This window comes from Pestalotiopsis fici (assembly GCF_000516985.1).
Source record: "Pestalotiopsis fici W106-1 unplaced genomic scaffold PFICI_Scf_1, whole genome shotgun sequence".
Lineage (NCBI taxonomy): Eukaryota > Fungi > Ascomycota > Sordariomycetes > Amphisphaeriales > Sporocadaceae > Pestalotiopsis > Pestalotiopsis fici.
In genome coordinates, this window is record NW_006917091.1 from 6,987,239 (window position 1) to 7,000,658 (window position 13,420).

At 49.0% G+C, this 13,420-nt stretch overlaps 5 protein-coding genes across 5 annotated transcripts; 2 read left to right on the forward strand and 3 right to left on the reverse strand.

The window, feature by feature from the left end:
- Positions 1 to 590: 590 nt before the first annotated feature.
- On the reverse strand, positions 591 to 1,106 carry PFICI_02034 (uncharacterized protein; the record flags this gene model as incomplete). Its single annotated transcript, XM_007830615.1, has 1 exon — positions 591 to 1,106. One exon carries the CDS (start codon positions 1,104 to 1,106, stop codon positions 591 to 593), a length of 516 nt encoding a protein of 171 aa, XP_007828806.1.
- A 1,263-nt stretch (positions 1,107 to 2,369) lies between these two features.
- Positions 2,370 to 3,113, forward strand: PFICI_02035 (uncharacterized protein; the record flags this gene model as incomplete). The annotated part of the gene is made up of 2 exons (XM_007830616.1): positions 2,370 to 2,805; positions 2,863 to 3,113. 2 exons carry the CDS (start codon positions 2,370 to 2,372, stop codon positions 3,111 to 3,113), a joined length of 687 nt encoding a protein of 228 aa, XP_007828807.1.
- A 1,688-nt stretch (positions 3,114 to 4,801) lies between these two features.
- On the reverse strand, positions 4,802 to 6,601 carry PFICI_02036 (uncharacterized protein; the record flags this gene model as incomplete). The annotated part of the gene is made up of 1 exon (XM_007830617.1): positions 4,802 to 6,601. One exon carries the CDS (start codon positions 6,599 to 6,601, stop codon positions 4,802 to 4,804), a length of 1,800 nt encoding a protein of 599 aa, XP_007828808.1.
- A 1,747-nt stretch (positions 6,602 to 8,348) lies between these two features.
- Positions 8,349 to 9,667, reverse strand: PFICI_02037 (uncharacterized protein; the record flags this gene model as incomplete). Its single annotated transcript, XM_007830618.1, has 3 exons — positions 8,349 to 8,558; positions 8,629 to 9,431; positions 9,523 to 9,667. The coding sequence occupies 3 exons, from the start codon at positions 9,665 to 9,667 to the stop codon at positions 8,349 to 8,351; spliced, it is 1,158 nt and encodes a 385-aa protein (XP_007828809.1).
- Positions 9,668 to 11,452: 1,785 nt separating this feature from the next.
- PFICI_02038 (uncharacterized protein) lies at positions 11,453 to 12,610 on the forward strand (the record flags this gene model as incomplete). The annotated part of the gene is made up of 1 exon (XM_007830619.1): positions 11,453 to 12,610. One exon carries the CDS (start codon positions 11,453 to 11,455, stop codon positions 12,608 to 12,610), a length of 1,158 nt encoding a protein of 385 aa, XP_007828810.1.
- Between the last annotated feature and the right edge of the window lie 810 nt (positions 12,611 to 13,420).

Here is a 13,420-nt window from a genome sequence, read left to right on the forward strand (position 1 = left end):
GCACAGTGCTATTGCCACCTACGCACAAAACCCTTTAACCCCCACCGAAAAACAGTAATCGTAGAAGCTAAACGTCGTGAACGGTGAGAATGCGTCATGGGTGTGATAACAACTATGCAGGTCGATGAACTCGTAGTAGCTACGCCAGCCTGTGCAGTCGGGATCGGCAAAACATAGTCTGTGACATGTGTACTCGGACATAGAGCTGGGAACAATGTACCAGGACACGTTGGCCCCAACGGGTTCATCGTGGCACTCGACCAAGAAACCGTTGACGCACTGCTCTGCATCTGTCTGCTCGGTACATAGAAATAGCGGTTCTGGAGTCGGCTGTGTCGTGGCGGATGGAAGAGTACTCGTCGTTGTGGGCGCCGTGCAGTCCGTTGCTGCCATTGCCGAGAACGTCACCTGTTCACATGTAGTAGAGATCAAGGTAGTCGCAAAAGCCAAGCCCGTGTCAAGGCAATCTACCGAATTGAAATGTGTTAGACCTGTCCTTTCGAGAAAGTAGGAGACATTTGTATGCGACAACGCTTAGGAACAACTAATTGGAATCTTCTCATGCCTAGCATAGAGCCAGAAACAACCTTTCAGAGTAGGCTGACATCTGACACCTCGGAGTATGACGACTTACATTGAAAGAAATTTTTTGCATTCATTGGATGATTGCAGGTGAGGATACCAGTACTGCTTAGCTCGCATTTGAGTGCAATATAATCAGAGATACCCTGGAGTTGTGCATCTGTCTTAAAGAATACTTCAGAAAAGAAACCTGCATTTCGATAGGCTGCTGCAATGAGTCCATTGTGATTTGGGGCGCTTTCATAGTCGATCAGCCTGCCAGTGCTGGTGTCCAGAGCCAGTTTCGCTGCCCCTGGTTGATAGTTCGTGAGGGACCCATAATGGGACTCGGCGTGCTCGTAGAGATAGAGGAGACCTGCATGTGTTCCGTTGGCATAGAGAGCAGAGAGAGTGAAACAGTCTGGAGAAACTGTGGTCGGCGGCGGCGGCGGCGGCGGTGGTGGTGGTGGTGACACGTGATAGCCAGCTGACACCGCTGCGACTGCTATAGATGCCACCAGGATCTTGCAATCAAAGGAGACCATGACGGTAGGATTATAAGGACGTGTAAACAATGATTCTCCGGGCTCATGTAGAAATGAACAATAGAGGCTGCCATCAAGATCCGTCGGCGGCTTTGATATTTATACCCCATCAAGACTGAAATAAAGAAGTTACTGCTAGTGACCGGTTAGTACTTGTTCCTCTTCGCCTCCCAGCAGAAGCTGAGAAAAACAAAAAGATGAGGATCGGCTTTGCGTTCCCGCTGTTTGATACTTCAGCCACACGGGCAATTAGGGTTTGTCCCGATGGTGGCACTTTCCAAATGGGAGTTACTATGAAGGCCCTTGCGATTGAAACAAAAATTGGTAATAAAAACATGGATTTTGTTATGGCCCGTCTTCGCAATCTGGAGTCTCGCACCAATAAGGTGTACCAAATAGTGAGCCAAGCATATACAGATGACAAAGAGGCGAAGAGGTTCGCCTCTAGTAGTTTCACCGATTTACATCACTATAGGGAAGCGGGATTCATCTTACCTTATTGTTACACGAGGCATGCGCTGTGTCTATTTGACACTTTTCCAATTCATTCTCCCACTATATAAGCATACGCTGAAAATCTGGGGAACTACCTATTTATGGATCGATGGGGGGATATAATACTAACGGCCCTTTTGCAATTTTCGGAAGGATTAATTATATTTGTATTTAGAAATACGGGGTTAAATAGGCATCTCATAAAAGCTGCTAATTTTTTTCGATTGGATTATTTCGTATTACTTTTATCGAAAAATATCTTTACCCAGACCCTGAAAGATTTGCTGTATCCAAATTTCTTTGATATCCCTACCACAGGTAAACCACCCAAATCGAACCGAGTCGTTGCGGACTTTGCGATCGTTGACTCTAAAAAGTATACAACACTAGGAGTGTAGGTAGACAACTGTGTTGTTCCAAGCTGTAACGAACGGGCGCCTGTCTACCGTTACGCCAATTTGTGGACAAAGGATCAGGCATTGACTGTAATTGAGTCTGCCCGTTGGGCAGCTCTATTGATGCATCTCAAGTCGCACAGCATGCGGGAGGCCGGCCAGAAGTGCGGGGTCTCATTGCAGCAACTGCAAATATGTTGGCGCGTAATCGCAGACAAATGGAGACTTTGCCTTCTTCATTGCGTTCGTTGCATGATAATACTCTTTCCAATAACAACAAAAACGACGACGAAACGACATAGATACCGCCACATACAGACGAGCCAAAAAAAGAGAATACGAGAATCATCCAAGAAAAAGCTGCAAATCAGAAATGGCTGGCCGCGCGTTCTCTCAGTTATTGGGGCAAGGCTACAATCAAGTCACAACCTCAATCAACGATGTCAACTGGGACCAGCTCGGTAAGAACGCCATCGGCGTCACCGTAGCAGCAGGCCAAGGCCTCGGAAACGCTCTGGGACACGCCCAGACTGCAGCTGTCAACGTCGATTGGGGCAAGCTTGGTAAGGACGCAGCGACTACCGCCGCGGCAGCGGGAGAAGGACTTGGGAAAACCTTACAGCATGTCGAGACAGCAGTCAGGGAGACTGACTGGGCTGAAGTCGGGCGCTATATTTCTGCGACTGTCAAGAACAACCCAAAGACTGTATTGGTTCCTGTCGGCGTTGTAGGGGGTGCTGTTACGGGTGGTTTGCTTATGGGACCCGTCTTGGGCGCCGTAGGCTTTAGCAGCATTGGTCCAGTGGCGGGTAAGAAAGTATTCCTTCCCCTCATCAGACGTGAGCTGATATGTGATACTTGATAAGGATCGATGGCGGCAGGTATGCAGTCAGCCGGTACGGCTGGCGCGTTGTTCAGCACGTTTCAAAGTGCAGCCATGGGAGGCTATGGAGTAGGAGCTGTTATGGCTGCCTTCGCCGGTACCGGGGCCGCGGTCGGTGTGGCCGCCGGGACAGGTGCAGCCGTGGCTGTTGAAACTACTAGTAATATGGATGATCCCAAGCCTGCAGATCAGGACAAGGCTACAGATGAAGACGAAAAACCCAAGGCCGACTGAATCGACCTAACTGAGTTGGCTTGTTACGACAAATGAAGACACAACAGGCCGCCAATTACTCGCATACACATGCTCGAATGTGGAGGATCACTTTCGGATTCAAGCTTCCGAATGATTACAGACCCGTCTATGTGTGTCTGGCCAGAACTGCACCCACCAAAGTCAGGCTAGGCACCGTGACTAATACAGCTGGATATCAAGCGGGGAAGCGCAGAATACAGCTGCGGAATTGCACACACAAAGAGCAAAAGTCCTTGACTGATCGTCAAACATCGAGTTCACAGAACAAAAGTAAGAGAAGAATGTCCTTGGGTCGTTCTTCTCCCAGACGACGGAGGGTCTCAATGATCAGCTACAAACCTCGCCCAGCCGAGTGAGACATATTTTCAGCCTGTGATCCTGGTGGCAACTGCGCAGCAGCTGACAATAGGGGCTTGATTCGGGACCAGTCCAAGGCGTCAACCCTATAAAGTAGATTCTTTAGGCGTCCAGATGTTTGTCTTCCTGCTCTAAAAGTGTGCAAGTCCCAATGCTATATATACAATGCTCGGTCTGTTTCTTCCGGTAAGACAGCCAGCCAATCATGGAAGGATTTTCGCCAGACTAATTTCCAAGTCAGCCACAAGCCTGGCTACCTAGTAATGCATGGTACCACAATGTGGAACTGCCCACCGATCGTTGGGGCCGCTTCAGGACTCGCGAAGCACTCGGCCAGCTGCTGGGCGATATTTCCGAACCTGCCGCGGCACAGCTGATGTCTGCTACGGCTCAGCGTCGGCAGCGCATGTGCTGGCATTCCCGCTGGCTGTTCTGGATGAGATGCGCTCCGTCTACTCCCAGGCTCTGCAGCGCGTTTTCCAGGTGGCCATTGCGTTTGCGGACGTTGGTTGTCTCGTCCATGTGGTAGGATGGGATTATGCTGCGACAAAAGCTGGAGATGGAGTACGATCTCAAAACACAAGAACGGCCGACACAATCGGGCGAAATTCACGACGACGACTGAGAAATGGATGACCTCTGGCGAGTCGGTGGAAACGTGATCATGGATTGGTTACATGCAGATGCGAGAGAAGGCAGACATAGAGTGCAGTATCGGTCTCGGCTTAATTCCTCGGAGATAAGTATATTCATAGCAGCTTTAGAAATTGGACAACTAAAAACCAATGTGCGGCGGACATGAGTCTTTAAAACGACTTAAACCTTGAGCCGTCTGCGCTTTATCCAGAAATAATCTCTCAAAGAAGCCCTCGGGGCGCTGTGGGCGGATGACGCGCTGGCCATGGCCTGGGACCCCACGGCATCGGCTGCGATGCCCCGGCCGGTGCTGATGTGCGGCGAGAGCACGGCGACGCAGCTTCTGCGGCTCTCGGGGCTGCGGCCGGCCATCACATGCAGCCCGCGCAACTTCGACCTGGTACAGGCACGATTTGTCTGTAACAGAAGTCACCTGTGATATATATCCAAATTGACTCGGAAATTGCAATGTGCGGCAAACTCCCGCTCAAGCTTTCAACAGGATTGCGTCCCGTGGCTTTGTGTGCTCCAAATGGCCAGCGGGGAAGAGGATTAATGTTTACCTTGGCATTTCGAGACCGGCACCCCATTACCTAACAACGATGACTTCAAATCCGATGCGCCGTTCTCGTAACAAACAATCGAGTTTCAACACAATCAAGAGCCGGGCGAGCCTAGCTCTTACAATCCCATTTGCCCCCTATTTTGAAATCTTTGACTGGCTCCTTCCACCCTTTATAGTCCAGCATGCCATCCAGCCATTTCCGGAATATTAGAGCCGCGCCAGTTTTATGCCAGACTCCCCTTTTCACAAGCCGGCCGAAAAGTCCTATGTAATACTCCGATTTCTGTCCATCTATGTTTTGAATCAACAGCATTTCCGAAGTTCCTACCCTGTCAAAGTTAGATTGGTGGACATAAGTCTTTGTTTTGACTTTGGCGCCGCCCTCCCAAGTTATTTCCAAGTCATAATTCTCCAACTTGGACTCGTACATGAGAGGCTCGTCTGACAGCCGTTTGACACGCACATGGACACCTTTCACCCATAGGCCGTTACACGAACACGAACAGACCCTGCCATCTGCCAGCCGCGACTCCATCGAGGCGAATTCGTCGGGTTGGAGCGTGTAGCCTGGCATCCAACACAGCCCGTTCTTGTCATTGATCATGCTAGCATTGAGGAAGTCGGAAATATCCATCCCATTCTTGGCCAACTCCAAAAGGATATCCTCGGATGGGGCATTGTAGGAAGCACTCGAGATCCGTGCCCTTTGAACCAGCCCCAATACACCGTAGATCTTATCGTATTCTTTTTGGCAGTGTCGTTCTCCCATAACCTTCCACGCCTGTGTCAGCGTGTCAAAAGGTGCTGAGCGACCAGCAGCTCTGATGTCCTTGTATGCGAAATGGTCAAGGATTAATACCCCTTGGATCTCTAGCCTGTTTTTCTGGCGGTCCAGATTGGTAGAATATTGTTCCAAGTTGACCAGGTATAATGGGGCCTCATCGAGGTGTTCCCGGGCGATCGCCAACCGCATTGCATCCAGTAGGGTAGCGCTAACTAGCTGATTGCTTCCGGTCAAGACTCCAACGGGTGCGCCTGATGCAGCCTCCTGGAACGTCCAGACGCGAGTCACCCACTTGCTGCGAGCAAAATGCCGCGTCGGTTCTTTGTTCTGTTGCGCCAACTCCACCGCTTCAAACGGCTCCGAGCCGTTCTTCGGACCGCCGTACACCGTTTCGGTGATTTCAGGAATCAAAGCTACAACGAGGTTTGCCTGCCCGTAGTACTCGCCCATGCGCGGAACCTCTTTGGCCTTTTCCTCCTCGTTGGACTGGTCGATACACCACCGATCAATCCAAAAGTAGCGCACTCTAGTCTCCCTGGCGATGGTCTTGCAGGCATTGCGCAAATCATCGTCACTGATTTGTGTCCAAACGTACGACAGGCAACAGTACTTCACGAATCGGCCGGCCGAGGAGATGGTGCGCTTGTGCTCGCAGTCCCAGAGTTTCATGGGTGCCATACTGATTGTGTCGCGAACGTCTGGTCTTATGGCTTTATGACTCGATCTCTTTTTGCGTGGGTTACGGTTCAGAAACATTTCTGCCGTGGTGTTCCATGGCTTGATCTGATCCATTTCCAGTTTGACAGGCTCGATCGAGGACACCCTGGTCTCTCTGTCTTTGTTGGGATCTGGATGAAACGCAGGCATCCCAGAGCGTGGACGTAGGTTATCAGGCAGGAGCCCGATCTTAAACACATGTCGCACAAAATAAGGAGAAGGGGGCTCCCAAGCGGACGAGCTTGAGAACTCAGGCGGGGACATGAACGTGGGCAGTCCACGTTCAATGGGCCGATGGTATCGCGGATCTAGACGAGGTCTCGTAGACTGATGACGACCCCAGGGAGGTACGCTGGGCTCCCAGGGCGGGAACATGTACCGTTCAGCGTGTCGTCGTCGCGGGGTCATCACGTTATAATCGCCATTACATTCTGGACACGGACAGACGGGGTAGGCAGAATATCCCGCCATCGTTTTCACACTTGGATGTTCTTGTTTGGTCAGCGGTCTCAAATGAGATCTCTATCAACACGTAATCATCGAAAACATAGTTCGCAGTGATTTAAGGCTCTATTGTTTGAAGATTGAAAGTCTCTTCAGATGTAGTCAGAATGATCAGTTGAGAGGCAGAGCTGTATCAGGTATCTGAGTGCATCGTTAAATGGGAATCTCTTTGGCCGCCTTGTACTAAAGTCACTTGCATATTCGATAGTTCGGATTATCCGCGATTGCCCCAATATTAATTGTAATAGGCCACGACTGTATCTTTCCTGGTGTTCGAAATACCACTGTAAAGCTATAACGGCAATAAACTGCGAAGGTCATAGCATGTCCCCCAAGTATTACTGGCCTCTTTGGTTTCACAAAAATTCAGCCAATGTTATATTTCATTTCACAACACGACAAAGTATGCGCCCCGTTACTTAGGTCTTCAATGCATGGGACTTCCAGACCCCCCCACATGGAATTGGAGTTTCTGATCAGGGTAAATTTACACAGGCCTGTCTGCAGATCTTGCCTTTCCTACCTCATCACGAGCCATTCATGCAGGCAATTATGCATGCTCTAGACCCCGCCCCCACCAATTTCCTGTTTCCGAAGCAGCTTGTAGAGCGTTACCGTATTTTCCGCCCTGGGCATTGACGTCGGCCTTGTTGTCGAGCAGGATCTGCACGATCTCCCGGTGTCCTCCAGATAAAGCAGCCTGGAGAGCGTTGCCGAATTCTCCGCCCGGGCATTGATGTCGGCCCCTTTATCGAGCAGCAGCCTTACGATTTTTTGATCGTTTTGGCAGGACATACGCCTTTATGTATCCCTGCACAGCAGAAGGCGATGGTCAATCATCGCGTTGATGATCCGAAATTGATAAAAATGTCTTCAGACCGTACCTAGCTGAATGCGACAGTATTTCCCATAGGTGAAGCATTCAATACTTGAACACAGTTCGCCCTAGGCACGTTAGGTAATAGCTGTGACGGCCCGGCCATACACGGTTATCATGGTGTGCTGATTGCATACGAAAACGGCACTATTGTGCTCGAGCGCTAGAGATAGCTCTATTGGCAAGCGCTGGTGTATAGAACGCGCGCGAGAACGGCGCTTCACTGCTCTTCTTTCTCTCTCTTTAATTTTTGAGCCTTCGTCAATTCTGGTTGTGTCTATGCCCTGACACTGGCCATCGGATGGGTGTGCTATAGCACCTAGCGAGGGGTATGCAGTAGTTCTGCCCTGATCAGACTGTTACCATCTGGTGTTTGTTATAATACTGCACTATCCGACACTTATAATACAGAATTAGACAAAATAACCACAATAGGTCATGCCCGAAGCTTTTGCTTTATGGCGCAATGGTCGGTCCACACGCATTATAGTATATAATTTAATTGAAAGATTTCGGATAAATTTCTACCATTCCTCAATTTTATATAAGTTAATGTGTGAGGGGGAAGACTAGACAAGGACATAAGAATGAAACTTCAATTAATTTCAAAGAGCTATACAAGAAAGGTGCTGAAGAGCAGCTTGATATACCCGAGCAGGTGATCTCCGGTGGGTACTACCTAGGTTAACTCGATACTGAATGGTGCAATTGTTCTCAAAGATTCCCTTTGCCCGGACGTCGGAGGAGCCTTGGCCACAAGAATAGCTCACATTCCTAGGACGGGGTATGCTGGACCCTGCCCGCATTGTTGACACCGCGGATCATTGCATGGCATCCCTTGGGTCGGAGGGGTACCGATGGACGGAGGAGCTCGACCTTGCCCGCATTGTCGACACCGCGGATCATTGCATGGCCCGCATTGTCGACACCACGGATCATTGCATGGCATCCCTTGGGTCGGAGGGGTACCGATGGACGGAGGAGCTCTATAATATAAATAGTACGGGTCAATGAGGCGCCATTGGTAATTTTGATCCATGCGTGACCCATGAACCATTTGTTCTTGCTGCGCTTGTAGCTGCACAACCGCAGCGCAATGTGCCAGTGCCTGCTCCTGCATCTGCTTATTCATTTCATCATTTTCGACTTTCATTTTCTCCTGTTGCCGCCGGATTTCATCGATCTCGCGCTGTTTATCCTCGCGCTCTTGTTGAATTTGCATCATGGCGTCTTCATCCCACTCTTTACGGGAAGTTTCGAATTCGCGCCTCAGCTCTTCCAGTTGAAGACTGAATTTCTCGCGCTCTTTCTCGAGTTCCTCATTCAAGGTCATACCTGCCGTCGTCTCGTTGAGCTTCTTGGCACCATTTGCCATCTCCTTCTGGATGGCGAGGGCTTCATCCCCTGATGAAAGCAACGATTCGACCACTTCCATTGCGGATTCTTTGGTATTGAAGCATCTTTCAACACGCGACCCATGATTTTGGATCATATCGCCCCAGTACTCCGGCGTCTTTACCAGCTGGCGCTCCCGATCATGGCCTTCGGCCGGTTCAACTTTCTCCCACATGGTTGTGGTAAGTATTATGTTCTTCAATGCATCCTTGCCACATATTTTCTTCATCAAACGAAGGTTCTTTCTAGCAGTGCCAGTCATGCGGTTATCGGATATCTTGTGTAGATATAATATGCCGCGGAGCAATATGTCCTGCTCGTACCGCTTATTCAACCACGATGCAATAAGCTTAAGGACATCAGCGTCGTCGAGATTGGTATCATCGAATCCGGGGGTATCGACCAGGTAGATCTTTTGTCCCGATTGGGTCGCAACTGGATATGATGCCACTGCACTGGTATCTGTGTTGTTAAACAGCAGCGCTGACGTTAGTCAACGTCCAGAGTCTGTCTTATTCATAAAAATGTGATAGATTTATTATTGAGGACTTACGGCTTTGCAAATCTGAGCCAATAGGGACATACTCGTCAGTACAATGACTGATTAGAGTGCTCTTTCCTGCCCCAGTAGCGCCCATAACGGCGATCAATATGTCGTTAGGGTCAGGCTTATCGTCCATGTTATTGCGGCTGGCCATAGTGTCTGAGTGACAAAGGTAATGTCGGCGGACAAATTTTGGTGTTACGAAGAAGAGAATAATAGAGTTTCTTTGACACTAATTATTACACATTCTTCGATATGCGTAATAAGTGTCGATAGGTTGGATAAGTCCAAAATAACTAAAGGCCGACCTTTAATATTTAAGTTCAAATAAAAGAAAGGAAGAGAACATTAAAGATTCTTTAATAATACGCAGGCCCGGCCGCTCTCTTTCACTTCCCCTCACGCCGTTTATAAATATAAATGCTACGTAGGGGTATATAATAAAGCTATAAACGTTTGATATGGGTGTACTAATCTGCTTATTGATTGGTGAGCATTAAAGCGGGATGAACACTACTCATCGACTCGGTCAAATATTTGCTTGGCGAAAGAACAAATCCAGACATCACAACCGAGGATCCTTATCACGGTGTAACAGCTCGTAAATGCATCAATCTCATGCGTCCTTCAGATGATCAACCGTTGAAAAACATCAAGTGCTAGGACAACCGTAACCAGATTCCAGAAAGATGGTAGGCTGGAACCATACCTGGTTCGTGGACCTTCCAGCTCGGCGCACCTTTATCCCCTGCACGTGCAGGTCTCAGCATGCAAATACAGCATCGCCACCAAGGCGTACAACCTGACGAGGCTCTGGAATGCCTTGGACATTGTACTCTCCTTACTTTTCGCAACCATAGGAACTCGTCAATACTTTGATGCGATCTTTGACCGGAGCATAAGTCTGAACACTGCTAGCCATGTTTGACCTAACGATATACACAGTCGCATGGATTTATGCCATTGGGACAGAGCTTGTTGCCGCCAAGCAATTTCATGACGAAACGCACGACGATACAGACTAACTTCCCGCCACCGACGATAATGCCTACGTGCTTGGAAAGTCGGCAAACATAACATTCTTGTTAAATGTGGGGGACTGTATCGGTCTGGTTAAGAGGAATTCAGTGATGTATTGATGCATCTTCTGTCCTGACTAGTTTGTACACTTTGCGTGCTTATTTTGGTGGCATCAAGCATACTTTGGGGGTTCCCGTTTATTTACGCCAACACTGTGGGGTTCCATGGTGTGCTACATACAGCATCTCTGCAGCACACCACATCTGACAATAATGTGTGTAAACAGTGCAAAATCCCGGCTTTGCATACGAGTCTTTTAGCACGCTAGCGCAACGGTAGAATGTCGAATGTTCACCGAGGTTCCCCCGTGACACGATTTATGTTTATTTCCACGGACATTGCTGTCCCGAAAGCGAGTCAGAGACACCCTCGTGTTTTAGATATGGCAAATGGTGCTTTGGATGCATTTATCTTCTGTTGTCACACTGACATAGGTGCACGTCCCGCAAATCATTTATTGCAAATCATCTACTTGGGTATCTTAGATAGCTATCCAGCATATCATCTTTTTTCCCAAGCTCTATAGGATACACTCAGACATCTTTGCAAGGTCTTCGTTCCTTTTCGCATCAGCTTAAGTTAGGAGCTAACTGTCAGATAATACCTGTTAAGTCCCCAGACCACGGTGACATGTCTCTTTTAGTTCCGTGGTATAATGGTATTATTCGACACTAACTATATTGCGCAGCTTACATTTCCACGCGTAATAGGGCGTCGTGTTGTTTCAACGCGCCCACATGTTCCAATCGAGGCTTAGGGTCCTGGTAACGCCGTGAAATAGTTTGAGGATACACAACTCAATCACGACCGGCAATATTGTAAGGGGCTGGTACGATGAATGTTCTAAAAAGCACGCAAAATGCTCATAAGCGGGAACACAACAGTTCCCGACCGAGTTTTAGACGTGGGAACTACTGATCAGCCTCGCCTGAGGCTGCTCGAAAATTGTAACGATCTACAGGGAGATTACATTGCGCTCAGCTACTGTTGGGGAACCCAGGGCCAAGTTTTTACGGTCCGAGACAACTTGGAGAAATTCAAGATTGAGATCATCGAATCAGGCTTGCCCACCACAGTCAGAGACGCTATCACGATTACGCGGGCCCTACAGATCCCGTTCCTCTGGATTGATGCACTTTGCATCATTCAACTGGACGAGACAGACTGGAAAATTCAGAGCGCAAAAATGCAGGAAGTGTATGGCCAGTCATATCTGACTCTCTGCGCGTCTAACGCTAGCAGTGTGCACGATGGCGTCTTTCATCCCCGTTGCAATACCACCCTGGAAGTCGACAGTATCTTCGAGGACTTGGCTCAACGGTCGGTGTACATCATTCTAGATGTGGGCAAACCTTCATCTCTTCAATATGTCACAGACCTCACGCCGCTTGGGGCCCGCGGACGGTGTCTCCAGGAGCGACTCTTACCGTGCAGAAAAGTCTACCTCCACCACCAGCAAATGGTGTGGGAGTGTTCTGAGCGTTTCTTCTTCGAAAGTGGCATCCGAACAGGAATTACGGCTACTATATCATTGGATATGCCGATCGTAAAGAGAGGTCTAAACAATGAGCTGAACCGTGTGAAGTGGGAACAACTTGTGCAGTCGAACACAGCCTGTCAACTGACCCACATGACTGATCGGCTTCCAGCAATCGCTGGAATTGCTAAACATTTCGCGACAAGCCTGGCAGCTCGGGCATATTCACTTGCAAGCGAAGAGGTGGCGGACACTGGTACAGCAGACGAAGCCGACGAAGCTGACGATGAGGACTATGGTTCATTTTTTGACATGGCCGAGAAGATCGAGAAAGAAACCATTGGCAGTACTGAATATGTTGCAGGTCATTGGAAGGGCACTTTAGTCCCAAGTCTTCTCTGGAGGGTACTTGGCTCTAAGCAACTAGTTCCTTCATCGGGATACGGAGCGCCCTCGTGGTCTTGGGCACCTGCGCCAGGTCAAGTCAAATCAGAGAGGAATGCAATGAACACGACAATCTGCAAATGTGGAACAATATGAAACACCATGTCGAGCCGAGAAAAGAAAACCCCTGGGGTTCTGTTCCGGATGCATGGGTCTCTTTCAATGCACCTCTTCTTGAAGTCAGGTACGATGGGACTGTCTCAGAACCTGCTTTATACATCAATATTTCTGGTGATGAGCACCGCCTCGCCCCTGGTCTGGATCACCCGGTACTTGACAGTGGCATATACATGGACCCGGGATCTGTCTCCACGAAACTGCTTGCTGTCATACTTTACACGAACCACAAACCACGATCTTATGAAATAAGACCAGTGGAGGGGTGGGATGGTCTCCTTGTTAGCTCGTCGGATGATTCCACGTACAAAAGAGCAGGTTCCTTTTGGCGATGCAAATTCCGATCGGGAGGCTTAAGTGCACAAGTACCAGAAGAGATTGATCTTGATACCTGGACTAGATCGATCAAACTTGTTTGAGTGATCCACGGGGCCCCCCGTGTCCGTATTGAGAGCTCGCGGCGTGGAAGGGATGAGTCAGCAAACTAGTGTGCATCGGACGGCTAAAGGGACTTTGTCCGAAGCCTACGCGGCTGCCATTGTACGCGAAAAGTTTCCAGCAGCCACTGAACCAAATAACTACAGTTGTTCCTCACTTGACGATGTGGTCAAGTTCATGCAGTTGGCCTGTTCTTCGGCGCCTACGAAGGATCTGCCGTTGAAAAAAGAGTCCCTTATTGAGTTACGCTTGTTCTGTGCACACAAAAAGCTATTCAGGGGTATTCATGGCTACGTGGGAATGGCGCCTCCGGCGGCACGTATAGGGGATCGTATTTTACCATTTTGGGAT